The sequence below is a fragment of the Phocoena phocoena genome, chromosome 12 (assembly GCF_963924675.1).
Source record: "Phocoena phocoena chromosome 12, mPhoPho1.1, whole genome shotgun sequence".
Lineage (NCBI taxonomy): Eukaryota > Metazoa > Chordata > Mammalia > Artiodactyla > Phocoenidae > Phocoena > Phocoena phocoena.
The window spans coordinates 34,789,056-34,808,884 of NC_089230.1; the positions used below are offsets into that span (position 1 = coordinate 34,789,056).

Here is a 19,829-nt window from a genome sequence, read left to right on the forward strand (position 1 = left end):
GGCACATGCAACTTGTATGTCAAACAAACACTTAGGCTCAAAATTATTTTGCCAAACCAAATTAAAGGTTCCTCCATAGTCATTTAGTTGAGGTACACCAGTCATTGATTTCAAAATTATTGTATTTATTGCCTTATGAAAAAAATTTTGCTTATAAGACCAAGTGTCTATTTATATTAAATGATACTGAAAATGTTTCATTAGAACTTTAATGAAATGTACTAGTATATTGCCTTTGTGCTGCTCTTGAGGTCTATTTTTTAATTTAACAAGTGTTTGATTGCCTACTGTCTGCCAAGCCCTATTCTAGGTACATTGACAGCAGCATACAAAAGAGAGATAAGGCCCATACCTCACAAAGTTTACATTCTAGGAGGGGAGATACAATAAACAATAATGATAGTTGATCCTTATATGGTGATTACTGTATGTCATACACTGCTACAAGTATTTTACAATATTGTCATTTAAATCTTACAATAACCCAGTGAGGTAGGCCCTATTATGATTCTCATTTTACAGAGAAGGAAACTGATTCAGAAAGGTTAGGTAATTAGCTCAGGACCACAGAGCAGAGTGGTCTTTGAAACTAAGCAGTCTACTTCCAGAGTGATAAGTGCTCTGGAAAAAATAACGACAAAAACAAAAGGTAGGAAAAAGATATAAAAAGTGACTGATGAGGGGAAGAGGTTGATTATTTTGGACAAGACGGTCATGGAGTGCCTCTGTGAGAAGGTGACATCTGAGCAGAATCTTGAATGAAAGGAGAGAGCCCACCAAGCAAAGGTGTGGGCAAAGAGTTTTCCAAACTGCCAGGACGGTGAGCGTACAACAGTCATTTCAAAAGCCTTGAAGTGGGAAGATCTTGCAAGAAGGCCGGTGAGGTTAGTGCAAAGTGGTTGAGGGGCAGTCATAGGAGCTGAGTATGCAGAGGAAGGCAGGGCCGCATGTGATGTATGCTAGAGGAGCGATATTTCCTAATTTACATTTCGAAAGGTTACTGGGTCTACAGTGTGGAGAGTAAACTTTCAGTCCAGATGAGATGTGATCTGAGAGTGTTTCCAACATTTAATTCCAACTGATAAATAAATGTTTCAGTTGCTGTACTGGAATCCTTCTTGAAGAGAAAACAGCTGAATTACTTCTTTCAGTCATTAAATACTTGGATTTTGTGATGGTGGTGGGAATTCAGGTGGCACTGGTGCTTGTGGTGCCTTTCTACAGGTTCAATGAATGATAACCACGTTCTCAGTTTTTGTTTTTATGATGAAAAAAACACCCCTCAAAATTGGAGTATTTTTTATAGTGGTGAAAATCTTCCTGCCCTGAGGGCTGAATTCAAGTATGGTTTAGCCTAAGTGTCAGGTAAATATTATTAGTTACTTAACATTGAATATTACAAATATGGCTAGAGGCCATTTCAAATTTGGAAAGTTCTCCAAGGATGAGATAAAAACATAACTTTGTGTAGACACTTACTTGTACACTTATTTATATCTGGATAACGCGTTCCATAATATCCACTTGGACATGAAGAGAGACACACTCCAATCTGCTTCATGCCAATTCTTTCCAGAACAAAAAATAGTTTGGGCTTACATGACAAACATCCATTGTAATCTGAACATGTTGCACAGCCTCCTTGGCAGCCTTGACTGACGTTAGGATGCACTAGGGGGACAAATGTAGAAAGACAAAAATGAAAGTTAAATCATAGATATAGAAGTTCAATGACATTCTCTGGGCAGGATACACGTTTTCTTTTATTAGCTTTCAACTTGGTGGTAATGGGTGAATAAGTTGGGAATTTTTCCCTCTTTTCTGTGATCTGGTATTTCCCTTTAATACATACATATATTGTTTTAATTTCAAAGTTCTAAAAATTTGAGCATTTGAACAATAAGAATATATTGCCCCAAAATATTTATAGATAGTATATACCTAGTGGAAGTATTCTCACTGAACTAGCACCCTGGCAGATTAGAGACGGGTATTTTGTGCTCACTCATTGAAATCAATATGTATTAGTTTTGCTTTTCATTTATGTGGTGGATGTCTCTAATGTCTTCAAATAAGGATGACAACATAGACTGGGGCTTAATCTGAGTAATGACACTAATTTTTAAGATATCTTTTTCAACTCTGGTCTATTACAGAACACCATTTCACTCTCTGATTCAAAGCAAACTGATTCTGCAACTATGTAGCTATTCAGCACCTCACTCCCTGCCAATGCTTTCCTGAAACACTTCTTCTCACATGAGTTTAATATTTATCAGTTCAAATTGATATAATGGTGAAAATGTGATTTATCTTATCAGTAGTTCCACGTGGATCATATGTAAGTATTTATAATAATATTTACTATAAGTTATGTTCAATATTTGATCTTTTGGGACAGAAGTCTTATAGTTTTTGTGCCCTCATCTTTCATTTACTTAAGTGAAATATATATTTGGTGAGGACATGACCAGTCCGTTCTAAGGGCTACTACTACACATATCCCTGAGAATCCCAAGGTTTCTAAGAGTCACCCATATGTGTGGTGAGAATATTCATTAGCAAGTCTGAACAAATATAAACATTTGGAAGATTCATGTTTACTTGAGATCTTCACAACTTTAACCCTTTTTTTATGACTATTAACTGGTCATAGACACCTATGTGTGAGCTCATGGAAAATTGCTGACTGATGTACATCTCTCATGTAGCTGGTGTTTGGGATGATTTCTTCTCCTAAGGTATTCTCTATTCATATACAATATTAATAGCTCTATGGTCCCTTCAGGAATTCAGAAGGGAATAATCCTGACCCTATGAGAAGCAAGGTTGAGGCACAAGAGTGCAAAGGCATCCCCGTGTTTCTCTGACTACTGTTGGTGCGGGGAGGGACCTTGCAATGACTAAGTCTATCTTCACAGTGATGTTTGATTATTGCTAAGTTCTTTACTGCAAAAACAAATCCTACCAGGCTTAGTTAGAAGGGGTACCCATAAGCCCGATCAGCCTTCCCACAGGGGCGCACGGGTTAGCTGCAGAAAGGTCATTTGGTTGACCAGCATTCTCTGCCTGGAGGAAACCATCCCTGAATCAGCCACAGGAACCACAAGCAGCTCATTCTCATTCCAAGACGTTTTGTAAATAAACTGAGGAAATGTGTGGGGGAAGGGAAGTCTGCTCTTCCTGTACATGCTCCTCTGCGGGGTGGGGCGGACATCTAAAGTGGCACAGAAGGTTTAGACATTACAGGACCTGGGGGACTTGTAAGTGAATACTGCCTTCCAAGGAACAAGGTCATTTTTCAGGCCAGGAACTCCAGCATTGGAGACTTACAGAAAATGTGTACATATTTTAATCTGGGAAAGACCCTAAAAAAGAAAGGGGTGAAGAGAGTTCCATGTGTTCGGAATGTAATCGACCCATTTCAAAAAGTGAGAGGTGTAGGTCAAAACCTGTAAAACCTTTTCATAAGAATTACTGATGGAAAACGGGACCTCAGTTTGAAAGAAAATCACTCCAAGCTCAGGAAAGTAAGTGACTGAATTTAAATGAAGATGGACTGGATTGACCCACATCAATCTATCTCACCTCTGAAACGCAATTGCTCAAAGGAACACAATTGTAAGTTTAAGCCCCTTGAAACTTTTGTCAATTATAACTTTAAATTGATCAGTTATGAAAATAAATATGACTTACATATTCTGAGCCTCAAAAACTGGTATATCTTGAAATAAATTTTATTTAAAAATTTGGGTTTTGAATGTCCGGAAACTTCTGCCAGAGAGACCTCTGTATGGGTCCCAGGATTAGTAACAATTTTGCCCCAAATCATGAGATGTGCCAAAGTATCTTGCTTAATTCCCTCTTTAAAACTTTTGCTGATGAACTATAGCACATTCAACTCACACATGGTACTACAATCACTCTTTTTTCCCCATATTTGCCTTTTTAGACAAAAGTTTTGACAAAACAGAGTGTCGAAAAATTAATGAAGATATAATTGTCCTAACTGGCAAAGAAAATTTCTGTTTGTTTTTAATCAGGGAATTTTGAATATGGGCACGTACAAATAATGGCGAACTTTACTTCTTCTGGAAGGGTTAAGTGTTATGCTGTGGGAAGTAAGAAAAATTGAGACTATGAAGCTCAGATTCTATGATTCTAGATTCTTTTACAGTTGAGTAGCATGACATTTTGCTTTCTTGAACCCTGTACAAGGATCACTCAAATTATGCAGTTGGTATGACACAACTAGATACAAATTTCCCAAACTTCATCTTAAGGCAAGAGTTTTTACTTTTTATATGGAAACCACAGAAAACTTTGGTCTGGATTGACTGTAACAGCCCTTTCAGTCTTAAAATCTTATAATTCTAAGAGAGAAAATAGAATTCTACTTTGTCATGCTGCTTCTTTTTCCCCCACTCTAGTTATACCTTCATTTTCTATTTCTGAATCACTTTTTTTGCAAACAATGTTCTGTACTACTATTTTATATGAGCATTGCAGGGGTTGGTGGTGGGGAGGTTTCACAGAATATCTAACGTTTGAACTTAATCTTAGAAAATGTGTTGAAGTTATGAGCATGTAAGTGGCCATGATGGGGCTGGAAGCAGGAACACCACAATTACCCCATCAAGGAGACTGGCACGCGTTCCATGCAACTTATGCTTAAGTAGTGGTGAATGGAGGTATGAGGCACATCAAGAAAATTGGAAGCACAGGATAGATCTAGATTATGAAACCCCTTGTGGGCTCTGCCAAAGAAATTATTCTGTAGATTTGGAGGACTTCAATCTGGTGAGTGATACGATCCCACTTGTATCAGAAAGGCAATTTCCCTGGCAGCATGGCAGGCATGGAAGCTAGGAGAAGACTAATGTAAAGATCAAGGTAAAAAGACTGATGAGGGCTTCCCTGGTGGCGCAGTGGTTGAGAGTCCGCCTGCCGATACAGGGGACACGGGTTCGTACCCCGGTCGGGGAAGATCCCGCGTGCCGCGGAGCGGCTGGGCCCGTGAGCCATGGCCGCTGAGCCTGCGCGTCCGGAGCCTGTGCTCCGCAACGGGAGAGGCCACAGCAGTGAAAGGCCCGCGTACTGCAAAAAAAAAAAAGACTGATGAGAGTTTAAAATATAGCAGAGACAGTGCAATGTGGTGAGAGAGGGATGCATATTCCAAGGATATTTAGGAGGTGGACTCAATCAAATATACTGACCAACAGAATGTGGACTGAATAAGTAAGAGGATTTGTGTTTTACGTCTGGCCAGTGAAGAGAAAGGAAAGGGACGGCTGAATAAAAGCCGCAGTTGAAGGGCTGTGGCAAGGTACATAGAATAAGAAGGTCTACAAATATAAACGTGGTTTGGGATCACTGATTTTGCAGATTTTGTGAACTGTCCAAAAAGTGATGCTTAGTAGATGGAGCTTAATTTCGTGATGGTTGCTAGAGATGTACGTGAGAGTCTTTTCATTAGAGAAGAGATCTTGAAAGGGTGAGGTGCCGAAGATGCCAGAAGGAGGAATTGTAGTCCAAATAAGGAAAATATATATTATCAGCTAATTTTAGTAATACTCCGTGTTTCTATACCACTTTTGCTTTCAATTTTTACCACTTTTTGCATGCATCTCATAGAAAGCTAAATTAACCGTGGAAACTGCTGTCAGTAAGGGTAGAAGCTGTCACAATTATTTATTTTGGAACCCCAAACTAGGACTCAAAGAAATGCTGTAAACTGCTGGACAAATAGTGAACTTAGATCAAAGGTTAGAACCTAGATCTTTGATATCTGGTACCAATCTGTTTACATGTAAGTAAACTCTAGGTGTGTAACATGGGTATATATAAAGTGAATAAATGGGCAGAATTCATGGGAACTTTAAATTGGGACCTTCTGATTACAAATACTTCAAATACATGGTCAAATTTGTATATCTTTTCCTAAAATTGGGAAAGAGGAAAGTATCTTTTCTTAATTTGTATACGAAAGTTAAATGTGAAGAGTATACCTTAATGCATAACTTAAACCAATTTTCAGTGTCTGAATTGTCGATACTCCCTGTGTAAGTGACTTCAATTTCTCTAGCTGTTAGGCAAGTCTTCCTACGATTTCTGTTTGGATCTTGTGATGTGTAACTGAGGCAACTGTTCCTAAAGGCTATTGTCATGATAGTTAATTCAACTTTTTTGATAAAAGGTGCAGAACATAGAGTTTTAAATGGTACTAGAGCATTTGGAAAATACACAATCTTTGTTATTTTCAATGTTTATGATATACCAAACCAACTGCAGCATTGGAATCTAAGTTCTGTTTCTGTAACAATTTAAGTGTAAACTTCAAGGATTTCCCTTACTTTAATCCCTTTCTACAGCCCAACTGCAAATATTAACATCTACTGTAAATTGCTATGCAGAAGAAATCCATTATTGCATGCTGCCAATTACCTCTGAGAGTCATTTATCTGTGGCTAGAGAATTTCCAGAAGTACAAAATTTAACAGATTTTAGGTTTATAATAGGTTCGACTAAGTTCAAAGGAAGTGCTAGACACATGAAGGTAACATTGATTTTATAATTCAGATAATCAAAAGTTAATAAATTAACCAATTTGATAAATTTATTTTTAACCAATGAAACATACAGATTCTCCCTAAAGCATTCTTATCTTTACAACATTCACTGTCTGCTCTTCTCCATGTAGTGGCCTTAGGAGACAGGGTAGGGAGAAGAGACAGGTGAAATTCTATAATCAAAGTTACTTTTACATCTATCCTTTCATCCATGTCCTGTCTTTTTACAAGGACGTTCGCATTGACTGGAAGCTTCTCGAAGGCAGAAATATAGTCGATCTAGATAATTTCTTCGTAATTTTCCGGATAATTCTCAGCTTCTACACAGGGTAGCTGCTTACTGAATAGGTCCTCATTAGAGGTGTTTTTTTTTTTTCCCCCTTTGGCCATACAGCATGCAAGCTCTTAGTTCCCTGGCTAGGGATCGAACCCGCACCCCGTGCAGGGGAAGCGCGGAGTCTCAACCACTGGACTGCCAGGGAAGTCCCTTCATTAAAGAGTGTTTGATTATTGAATGGATGAAAGCAATAAATATAAAATATAAGCCATTTATTTGTGTTTTTTTAAAAAATAACGATGTTAAAGCAGTAAATATTTAACGGAAAGTACCTATAATAATTGACTTTAGTGAACTGCATCTATGAACACATAGTAAAGAAACCAAGTTTAAATCACATACATTTTGAGGATGCTTAATTATGAAATAAATCATTCGAAATAACATAATGAAAGCTTTTCTAGGTGCCATTTACTTCAGTTATCCATTCATCTGGTGAAAATGGAGACTTTTTTCTTGCCTAAGTGAGGACAGCACATTTCTATCAGATCTTGGGACTTGATTGTTATAAAATCATTTTTAAGTTTAATGTAATCTTTTGGTCATGGAAAGAGATGTTTCATGTTTCCTTTGGAATGCTTGGCAATATTCACTTTAAGAAAAATCTAATGTTAAAAACTTGAATAACTTGGCAGTCTCTTTCAAATTCTATTGAATCAACCCCAGAAAATATTGAGAGTCAATGTTTCTTATTTGTTCATAGGTTAAAGCTTTTAGGGCAGAACTGACAATGGCTAAGATCTCTAGAACCATCTGGGCAACTTGGGAGTATTATGTATAGACAGCAAAATATCAAAAGCTGCTTAAATAAATATAATCGCTTACTGGTATACAATACTCCTTTACATTCTTAAACAATGATACCTGGATGAACAGAGGTCTATCATAGTCCTCTATTATTATTTTTGACTAATAATTTGTTAAAAGAGCAACATGTTTATATATATACATATATAGATTTTGCTACTTTTGAAGTACTGTGTATCATCTGATGATTTTAATGTCTTCATATACCAATGTTTTAATCATTAAATGAATTAAAATTCACCTATGCTATTTAAATATATAAATGTATGCACACGTGTGTGTGTGTGTGTGTGTGTGTGTGTGTGTGCGCGCGCGCCTGTATTAGACACATGACACCCACACATTCTATTTGGTCTTTTGTCAAATCAATAGCACAGACATGGACTGACCTGAAGCAGTTAAAATCATTGAGTCTGCCACATCTTTTGTCCCAGTGAATCAACTTCTGATACTCTGAAAGTTTGTTCCCAGACCAATGGGTTCACAAAATTCCTAATAGTCTCAGAGAGGAATGTATTCACCAGCTGCTGAATACAGCCCAGTTAGGGCTCCACCATTATTATGTGGGAAACACACTGTTTTTAATGGAAACTATTTCTTTGAAAACTTGGAAAATCTTTCTTTTTCTCTAACTGAATAATAATTTCCTGAAGGGAGTCTAATATTTATATTCTATAAATACTTTAAAATAAAACCACGCAATAAAGCAGACCTAACATTAAGTAGCAATTAGCTAGACTTTCCACTAAAATCAAGCCAGCTCAAAATATTAAGAACATGGCTAGCAAATGATGGCAGATATAGAATTCCTGAAATCTAAGATATGATGAATATTTGGAACTAGATGCCAAGTTGGTGGACAATGGCTGTGCTTTTTCTATGCACAGGCTATAGCATCAGAACTAGAAGTGAAAGATGAAAGTGGGTTGCATTGTGTGTGTATATATATATATATATATATATATGTATATTATATACATAATATTATATATATTATATGTAATATATATTTAACATACACACATTATATATATTATACAAGCATATATACACATATATATGTGTGTACATATATATGTGTGTATATATATACATATATATATATATATATATATAGTGGAGACTAGTATTAAGGTTTTTAACAAAAATTTCTGATAACTACTATGTGCCCAACACAACACATGGTGCAGAAATCGTAGGAATGAATAAGACATCTGGTTCCCGATCTCATGCCGTTAATCAGCTAATAAGCAAGTAAACAAAAAATTAAATGATTAAAGATTGTGATGAGTGTTATGCGGGAAATAAACAGGTGGGTAAAGCAGAGAATAACTCTGGGAAGTTATTGTAAATATGCTGGCCAGGAAAGGCCCCTTTAAGAAATTTACCCTTTAGCTGAGACCTGGAGGGCGAGAAGGACTCAGCCATGAAAACCTGAGGGAGAGCACCCCAGGTGCAGCATCAGCCAGTGCACAGACTATGGGAGGGACCAGGGCAGGAGGAACAGCACAAGGGACACCAATGAGGCTGCAGTGCTGTGACTGGTACAAGATGAGGTTAGAAAAGGAGGTTAAAGCCAGATCCTACAGACCCTTTTCGACCAAAGTAAATAGCTGGGATTATCTACCAAGTACCTTCAGACTCTGCATTGGTAAGCAGATATTAGAGGGAAAGGAAAGAACACATTTTTGCCTGATTTAGTTATTCACTTTAATTTTTGTTAATTTTATGGGTCATGGAACAGAACCAGCATCTTGTATTCCACGAAAACATGTTTTCCTATTAATTTTTATATTAGAGGATGATGTTCTAACTAGACATAAATTGGGAATTTACATTCAGATTGCAATCTTGGAAGAGACTGTACATTGATCTACCTGTACTTTGCTCTTGGGAACATGTTATTTCTCTTTTGTTCCTCCCACCTCCCTCTAGCAGTAATTTTAGTTTGTTTTGGGGTTTTAAATTTTCATTCTCTTGTACTGGAGTGTGTGTGTGGAGGGGGAGGGGCGTTGGTGGTGGTGAGAAGAAACAGGAAAGTTATGAAATATGTAAGACGTCATAAGAATAAATAAAAAGAGTAAAACATTTTGCAATCTTGAATATAATCCTTTCTGTATTTTTCTGAATTCTTGCCATTAGTGACGCCTACTGACAGTCTAAATAAGTTAGAGCAACAGCATTATGGTTTTCACTTATAACCTTCCTTTTAGAATCTCACTGTTATGGGGTTTTTTCCATTAAATGACTTAAATAACCTAAGGGCTAATTCCAAAGTTGATTCTTCAAAAGTAGTGAAAACCATATTAGTTTTCCTATGAGCTACCAGATAGCTCTAGTTGACACTACTGCTGAAACTGCAACAAAAAGCATTTGTAGAACCAAAAATAGTGGGTATTTTTCCTAACTACAAGTAGAAAATCTATCATGAAGTACTCTGCTACGGGTGTAAAATGTAAGGTACTGTATCAGCATCTCCAGCTGTTGCTAATTGGGGGGAAAGCTTCCCCTTCTCCAAGTGGCCATGTTCCCAAGTGGAGGTGAATAGAGGATAAGAGGCCGTGGACAGGGGTAATGGAGACCCAGATTCTGTAGAGAGCCAGGACCTGTTGATGAGTTAGTGGGTGGTAATAACAGCGTTTTTCATGAGACAGATCCAACAGTGTTCATCCAACAGTGGGAATCATTATGTGCTCCAGTCTGGCTGAGAGAGCCATTCTGTTTTTTTTTTTTTAAGGAGAGAATTAATTAGAAATCAACATAAACAGAAAATGTGATAGTTTAATGGTAATGAATCTGCATGGGTATAATTCTATAACTACTGAGTTCATATTCTTGAATGAAACAAACTTCAGTTTGTGCTAAAAACAAGCTCCACTTTGTTATATTCTGAATAAACCTAAATCTTCTCACCACATAGCATGCTAAAGTAGCATATCTGATGGCTGAAGTCTTAGCATAAGCAAACAGCAGGCAAGGGACTTGTGATATTTTAACAGGCACAAGATGTACAAATAGTGGGTATACCATTAAATAAATCCAGCTTTACGTGTGACATCTAAAGTCCTGAGCAGAAAAAAATAAGTGGATTTTTCTCCTAGATTCACAAAATTGCTGACAGAGGGAGCTGAAATGCACCTTTGTGAGTATGATTCATTTTTGTATTTATGTGCATGATTCACTGTGGTACCCCCTCATTCAGAAATGGGCCTTGCATGTTTCCTAGAGGAGAACAGGAACTGGGCGGTGGAGAACTGGCTTTGGACTCAAACAGAGTGCTGACGTTTACTAACTGAAAAACCAGAAGGTACCTCTTCATCTAGCTATTCATTTAAACAATTAAGTTTTCTAACATCCAGACACTGGGCTAGTTGGTGAACATCCAAAGATGAAAAAAACCAATAATCTGTGTCGAAGAGTTCACAAATAAGAGTCTGATTATTTATTTAGACAATAGTTGCATAACCTCTTTGAGCCTAAGCTTCCTCATCTGCAACCCGAAAATATCTACTCGATAGACACTGGGGGGATTAAGCGAGACCATGTGTAAGCACCTAGCACTCTTACAGGCACTCGTTACAAATCAGTAAGTGTAAGACATTTTGTTTTACTCAAGAAGTACCAAACACATCCTTGTACTATTTCCACTCTTATTCAAGGCAGCTGGAAGCTTTAGTCAATAATAACTCCTCAAGAGCCTCCAAGCAAGGAGACAGGAGAGAGGGCAGATGCTGAAGCTTCTTTCTAACACAGATTTGGGGAACCTCGAGGAACCAAAGATTCACGAACAGTCATAGAGAGGGGCTACATTTTAAGGACTTGCAGACACAGCTTTTAATGGGTATCAATGGTGGTCTCAAACAACATTCTGAGCAAGAAGTCCTCTGGGACTCTAGCAACACACTGACGACAAGAAACTACTTAAACAGACTGAAGGAGGTCAGGCATGCCATGGAAATGGTACTAGAATGGTATAGAGAACGTGAAGGTCTATGCCTGTGGTTCTCAAACTTTACTGTATATGAAAACGACCTGGAGTACTTGTTAATAATGCAGACGCATAGGTTTTACTCCAAAAGATTTTGATTTGGGAATGAAGAGGTGGGCCTAGGTAGCTACATTTATAAGAAGCACCCCAGGTGAATGTGATGCAGGTGATACAAATACCACACGCTCAGTGTCACATCATGGCCATCCTCACAACTAAATATTTATTCAGTGATTACTGGAAATTCTCTAGCAGGGACTGAGAGACAAAACACAGTCCCTGGCTCAAGAATTCTACAATACAGTTAGTAGAATAGTCTGTTTATATTCCGAGGGCTGTAAATACATAGTTTAGAAATTTACAACAGAAATCAAAAGGTAGGAGCAATTATTGATGGCTGAGGTATCTGAAGACTGTAGAGAACGATTAGGAATAGTTATGGCACTTGAAGGAAGAGAAGAACTTAGACAAATGGAAAGAGAGGGAATGTTATGAACAGTAATGTTTCTGTAGGAATATATAAAGAACATTTGGGATAATGGTGAATATAAAACTGTGGAATTTTATGGGATCTTAGATTTCAGATGAGAACACTGACATCCACACAGTTAATTAGCTTCCAGCTGATAGAATCATAAACCTTTGGAACTTTAGAGGGATTTAGTTCAAACAGCTTCCCCAGAACAGTCTATTTAATCATGTTTAGTAAAACAAATCTTATGATATTTGGGGGCAGCCAACATAATTATTTTACTGCATCCCCTCGTATTGAACATCTTAAAACATTTCCCCACAGTGAACATTAATCTGTCTTTCAGAAAGTTCTACTACCATAGAGCACACCCACTATGCTTTCTGTTTTCCTTCAGACAGTTTGTCAAACAATGCTTGGTGCTTTGGATGAAAAGATGGATAAGACCTAGGAGTTCCAAGTATGGCTAGAGACTATAAACAAGGTCAAGCCAGCATGGTAAACACTGTGTACAAGGCCAGGGAGAAAGGAAACACCTAACCACCTGGAAACACCTACTTGGGAGACCTGACATTTGAGCTGGATATTGAGAAAGAAGGAGAAACTGGGTGGGGATTTGAATTTAATCTTACACGTAATTTAGATGAACTGTTTATGGACAAATCAGTGACATGATCTAATTTGGTTCTAAGTAAATCCTCTCTGATGGTGGAGAAAAGAATCACTGGGAAGGAGAGACTAAAAGTTGAGAGAGTCAATAGGATGTTATGTTCTGTACCTGGCATTGCTGTTAGCTGAATTAGAATAGTAATAATGGGATGCAAAAAGAGAGCGTGGATTTTAAAGTTATTTTCAAAGAAGATTGGACAGGATTGACAGGGTTTGACAATCAATTTTCAATGGGAAAATGAAAGAGTAATAAATGTTGAGTTGGGGGTTTCTAACTTGGGAAACTAGGCATAAAATGATGTGGTTAACTGAGATAAGGGAATTCAGATATCAAACTAGAAGGATAGGTGATTGAGGGAGGGAGAAAAGCAGGTGAAAATGATTGTTTTATTTTGAGGTCCTGGGGCTTGGACTTGTCTTATTTCCCTTCTGTATCCCAAACACATAGCCCAGGACAAGGCACATTAACAGGTTCATAATGCATCATAAAGAAGAAAACCCTAAACCCCTTCATTTTATTAAAAAAAACCCAAACTCCCCAAAAACAAAAGCTGAGGCTTATGGAGTTTTGATGCCTTGACAAGGATCACCTAGCATTAGTGGCACTTTTCAGGGTTTTTTTTGGGGGGGGAGGGTTGACTGGAATGTGAAATTTATGGAGAGAATTAGAGGCTTGAGAAAGTTATGACTAAACATAAAGAGCATGAATAGCAGGCCAAGGAGTTGGTTGTGCTGATAACAAGGAAAAGTCATGGTTTTGAAAGGTGATGGGACTTTAGGAAAAGCTGTTCATGCATAATAGGATTTCAGAAAACAAAGTTGGGGGGAATGCTTGCAACCTGGCAGTTCAATCATTACACCTGAGCGTGCACGAGTTTAGGTATGGAATCTAAGAGTTCTCCAAAACCAAAGAGAACTAAAATGCTGAAGCTAAGCGTGATTTCTTACAGCATCGATATCCCATTACATTTCCAGTGTTTAAGATCATTCCCTGATGTTCATTTCTTCGTGATTAGTCATTGTGGAGACAGGTCCTGGAAAGTTAGTCATGAATCTTGCATAGAGTAGGAGCAGAGACACCTGACTGTTATTCCTCTGATTTTCCATCTTCCTCACTGGATGAAATAAATGTTCCTGTGGTCCATGATAATGATCACTCTACATTGAGACTATACAGCCAAATCTTTAGTAACAAAAAGAGATCCAACGTGGTTCATCTTCCATCATGTCCTCTATAGGCATGTTCCTTTGGATACTGTATCACCAGAATATTAATCAGGGAGCAAATTTCAAGATCCTAATTCATTACCCGATATATGACAAAAATAAATGATTACAGTGAAATAACAAAATGGGAATTTTTTTTCCTTAATATTTTATCAAATATGTATCACTATGAATCTTTATTTTTAACTTATTTTAGCTTATAAGGACTATCAGGGGAGCCACGGGCTTACAATTTTATTCTTAGATTTAAAAGCATTTCTGTTCTGTCTTTAAAATAGCTTATTTGGTACCCTCTTCCCTTGGAATTTCCCCCACCCCACCTTCCAGGATGAGTTCACACATGGGTATTTAAATGGGAAAGAACCTTAAAGAGCCACCAATTCACCTTGTCAGTCAATAAGAATCATCTCATCCATAACAAAGATTTCCCCCAATCTACATGCCTTTATTGTCAGACTCAAAGAAATTAAACTAATAGTAGGAACGTCACAGGAGATAAATGGGGATTCTGGTAATGCAGGAATGGCCATGAACTTGTAAGACAAATATGCGTACAAATATGCATGTGTTTATAAGCTGTACAAAATTATATGGATATGTTATTGTTAATAATGGGCATAATGGTACTTTACCATCTCAGGACCAGATCTGAACTTAACCATTCCCAGGAATAGAATAAGAATATATTTGATGAGGAAACTGACAACTGTATTTGATGAGAGTATGTATAATTGGTTTGTTTTTTAAAAATTGTGCCCTATTGTGAGTCTTGCTACACTAGGACAGCAGGTTATAGAAACTTTTTAGTGTTTAGATCTCACAGAGTAAGAAAATGAAGAGATTGTGAAATAAGTATCCAGTGAACAAATAATTCTCTTTGAAACGACCGTTAATTAAACAAATAAGAAATCAGATTGCCAGAAGATACACAGAGCACTTCTCTGGAACACAAGTCCTTGGAACCATCTGCCGTGTGGTGTCTGGTGTAACAGAATGGCCACAGGACTTGTTTCTACTACTGGCTCCACTGCAAAGTGACTTCAGTCAAGTAATTCACTTCTCTGGCCTCTCTTTTTCCTCTTCAGTTACGTGAGGGACTTATGCTGCATGCAGTATTCCCTGCAATCTTCCTAGTTATTAAAACATGCTGTAGGACTTTGCTGGTGGCGCTGTGGTTAAGAATCTGCCTGCCAGTGCAGGGGACATGGGTTCGATCCCTGGTTCAGGAAGATTCCACATGCTGCAGAGCAACTAAGCCCGTGTGCCACAACTGCTGAGCCCACGTGCTACAACTACTGAAGCCCACGTGCCTAGAGCTCATGCTCCGCAACGAGAGAAGCCACTGCAATGAGAAGGCTGCACACTGCAATGAAGAGTAGCCCCCACTCGCCGTAACTAGAGAAAGCCCACGAGCAGCGATGAAGACCCAACGCAGGCAAAAATAAATAAATAAATTTAGAAAAAAATAAAATGAAATAAAACATGTACACCTAATCCACATGGCTCTTTCTCCAGTATTTTCTATTTCAGTAAATGGCACCATTCATTGGCTAAAGCCAGACAGCCGGGTGCCCTCCCCACCCTCATCTCCAATCACCCTTTCCTATGAACGGAGCTCACATCTTTCCATTTCCTACCACCACTTCTGCTCCCATTGAGCAACTACAGTGAACTTTTAAGAACAGTAGTTGTGATCTTATCAGGCCCCTGCTTTAGCAACAGTTTAAAGGCTTCTCATTATACTTCCCAACTAACCACTTCTGTCAATTAGCCCAGTTTACTCTCTTGTCTAAGGAGGCATCAGTAGTTCTGTCTCAGTAGCAGAAAGAGAATTTCCCTCATTTAAACCTCCTCTGGCCTTCTCCGTTAATGGGCTTAATGAAAAGCAGAGTGTAATGGGGAAAGCTGTGCTTTAGGCCGTAAGATCTGGGTATACACTTAATTCTACCCTTTCTGACTATGTCATTTTGATCCATTTCCTAATTAGTTTAAGCCTCAGTTTCTTCATTTCTAAAATAGTTAACTATATATCATGAGATTGGTGTGAAGGCTACATGAGATAACACTTATAAAAACACTTGATAGTCACCTCTCCTTACGCAAAATCCTTCACAAGTTAGTAATAACATACAGAAAAGAACTGGATCATATTATTTTCAAGGCTCTGAATTCTGGCAACTGACATTTAAAGCTTTCAATTGATGTTAGGAAAGATCACATAAGAAATCCAAATAACTTGTTGACATGCATTTGCCAAACTGGAGCTTTAAGTAGATCGGATTGTATGTTCCATGTAGTGGTCAAGGGTTACCATAAAAGGTTTGAAAAATGCCTCTGAGAGATGGACAAAAATGCACTAATGTTTAAACATACAATATTTTAATGTTTGTCTGTTTGATAAAAGTAATTCCAGTTAATGAACTAGTGTAAAAGTTCAACTATAGGAATTATTCAGTGCCAAAAAAGGAAATTCGCTCAGCTAAACCATGCCGCTCCATTACAAGCTTTACCTAACAATGCCAACCACGTTTATAGTTTGCATAGCAAACTTCCTATGATTGTCACAAACGTCATGCTAAGCCATGACTCCTATTCATCGGTCATAAATTTTCAAGCAAGAAAATACTGGGAGGCCCAATAAATTCCAGTGTTTTCAGCTGATCTTTCCTCTACCTTCCTGTGTCTTCCCCACATGATGTCTAGTATCCTTGTTTTCCAGAGAAAAATCTGGGTGTTCATTAGGCTTATTTGTAAACAATCTGTTTTCCAGTTCTATTTAAACAATACTTAAAAAGAAAAGTTATACAGCTTAGAAAGAGTGCCTAACAGTTCTCACTTATCTTAGGCCAAATACTGTTTAATTCTAGTTTCATGGTTTTTAAATTTTTTTTCCTTAACCACTGTGACATGCTACAAATCACGTGTGTTTTGTTCACTTTTGCAATCTCGGCACATACTAAATGTTCAATAAATAGCTGTTGAATGAATGAATGAATTTATGTTATTTTAGGCTAAGTTTAATTTCAATTTTCCCTGTACTTTCCCCCCCCAACAGAACTTCTTTTTCATTTGTTAGCTTTTTAAAAATATGATCTAAAAAACTCCATGAAAGTACAAAGAGAATCTCATGCTTTTGAATTCAAGCTCTAACTGCACATTCTTGAAGTTTTGACGGATAGTTGTCTAAGGATAGAGCATGCTTCAAGAAGGAAAGGGAAAGCTCTTTGATCTTACTCTTGCAGGGACTCCAAGATCAGTCTCTTGCTTTCAAATAAATGAAAGATTAAGAGTCAGATTTTATAGTGGATGCAACTGAATCACAAACTAAATGATCTGTCTAAATTATACGGCAGAGTGTTAATTAGAAATCAACCCACCTACCCTCTAATGTGGCATTTCTCTAGCTATAGTCCAAACACAAAAAGATCAAGATTCTAAAAAGGCAATGAGAAAGCTGTTATTCTCCTATAATGAAGTTTATGAAGTTTCCATGTCATCTCCCTTAAACCCCTTTTTATTTTCTTTGCAAAATCACCAACAAATATAGGATTCAAGTGGGATCCAACTGGAGACTCAGCAGTGAATGATTGCCACTATAAGTTAGAAGCAAAACAAGGAGGAATAAAATCCCATTGTAGATATTTTAACAACATTATTTATATAGCATCTTTTCTCTAAAATGCTTTTCAGCAGAAAAAAGATTCTATGTAAAGTAAAAAGAAAAATCCTACTCCTGTAAAGAAGAAAAAATTACATATACTAATGAGAAATCTTATATTGTGACTTATCAATAAGGAAACTGAATTAAAATTCTTGGCTTTTTATATTTTAGTGTAGGCCTTAAATCATCAAGCAAAAGAGGAAACAATAAGTAGTGTAAAGAATGTATACCTTTTCTAGTCAAGTATCACGGTAATCATCAATACACTAGAATTAATTTGAAATTCAGTCAGTGAAGCTTCTGATGTTTTAAATGACTTAGCTGTGTAATCCCCTAGTATATAAAACACTTGAAAATGCCATGAAGACAGGAAAGTGCAGAAGTGGAACGCTGGTGCGCTTCCACCCCTTGAGGCTAGGTTACCACCCTGTTTTAACAAGTGATATTTGATACAAGTATTAGAGCTTAGCTATTATCCCTTTTAATAGTTCTTGAATAACAACACAGAAACCAGAACTTACATCAGATAGGATCTCAGATGTATTACTTCATTTTGTGGGGAATATGGAGAAATAGCTAAGAACTACACTGAACTGGCAGGGTGATAGAAAAATCTGTAACTGCCCCTCACTTTTTATTAAACCATTAAAACACTAGTAGCCAATTTTTACTATTTTCGATTTAATTTAACTCATTTCCCCTACTTTCTGTGCACATTAAAACATTTCATCTCTCTGGTGATAACTTATATTTTTCAGTTCAGGTTACATAGAGTTCAATCTACTTCCTATCTGGATTCTTTTTTCCCTTAGTCTTTTCTCCAGTGTACAATATTGGAATCTGTGCATCAGATAGCATAAGGCCTGTTGTTGCAAACATTAATAAGATATATCTTTTGGAAACAGTTACTTGCACTTTGTTTCATCTCTAATGGAAAGGATTTCTCTAAATATTTACACCAGAACAGTTGTCAGAATGAATCCTGCAAAACTGCTGGCATACTCCCAGGAACAGGGGCTGGTGTCGGGGGAAGGGGAGATTCCTGGTTCCTGGTCATATAATTTTAAGCAGCCCTAGATTTTCAGGAAGCTGCTTGCTAGAATATGAAGGGTTTGTATTAACAAAAAGGTACTTCAGTGTGTAGACAAATTCAAGTAAAGTATCTGAACAGCCACTTTCATTTATTGCTCTTATAAAAATGGCTCTCCATTTGCTTCAGGTTTAAAGTAAAGGGATGGATTCGGTTTCAGAGACCCAGCAAATAAATTGTATATGAGGAAAGAAACTTGTATAGGAAGTGTGAAGGAACACCGAAATCATTCTGTGCAGTGGCCCTCAAGGTGCTTAATTTTATTTTATTTTATTTATTTATTTATTTTTTTGCGGCACGCGGGCCTCTCACTGTTGTGGCCTCTCCCGTTGCGGAGCACAGGCTCCGGACGTGCAGGCTCAGCGGCCATGGCTCACAGGCCCAGCCGCTCCGCGGCATGTGGGATCTTCCCGGACTGGGGCACGAACCCGTGTCCCCTGCATCGGCAGGCGGACTCTCAACCACTGCGCCACCAGGGAAGCCCAAGGTGCTTAATATATAGAAATGACTTGTCCCTTCCATGAATTGCTGAGCGCGAGAGTCAGCATGCAAGACTTAGACAGGAGAGAAGTGAAATCTGCCAAGATAAATGCCAAGATAAATGCAGCAGTGTTTCATAAATTAACTCGGCTGTCTGTGTGTTTATTTTTTCTTTGGAAGAGCCTAAAATTAAGGCTGTTCGACTCATCTTAGTAGTGGTTTAGAATTTGAGGAGTGGATGAGAAAGTAAGTTTGGGCTAGGAAGGGTAGAGAGAATATCCTGCATTGGAAAATCTTGGCAATTTTCATTTGAAATGTGTTCTTATCTGATGAACGATGGTACTTCTGCCCCAAAGTCTGTGAATTAAGTAGTTTGGTTAAAAAATTATTACACAAAGATGTCTGGGTTTGTAAGCTCTCCATTTATAGTATGGGCAAGATATTAAGTTCAGAGGCAAACAGTTCACGATGAATTCCTAGAACGTCAATGAGGTGTCCACATGGGTACTGAAAATGGTAGAAGTAGCCT

At 37.7% G+C, this 19,829-nt stretch overlaps 1 protein-coding gene across 1 annotated transcript in view; it reads right to left on the minus strand.

Annotated features, from left to right (window-relative positions):
* Nucleotides 1-19,829, minus strand: part of RSPO3 (R-spondin 3) — a 75,860-nt gene that overhangs the window by 42,637 nt on the left and 13,394 nt on the right. Inside the window, exon 2 of the mRNA XM_065888958.1 lies at nucleotides 1,480-1,671. Within this exon, the coding sequence (XP_065745030.1) occupies nucleotides 1,480-1,671 (192 nt within the window). The remainder of the gene's footprint in view (nucleotides 1-1,479; nucleotides 1,672-19,829) is intronic.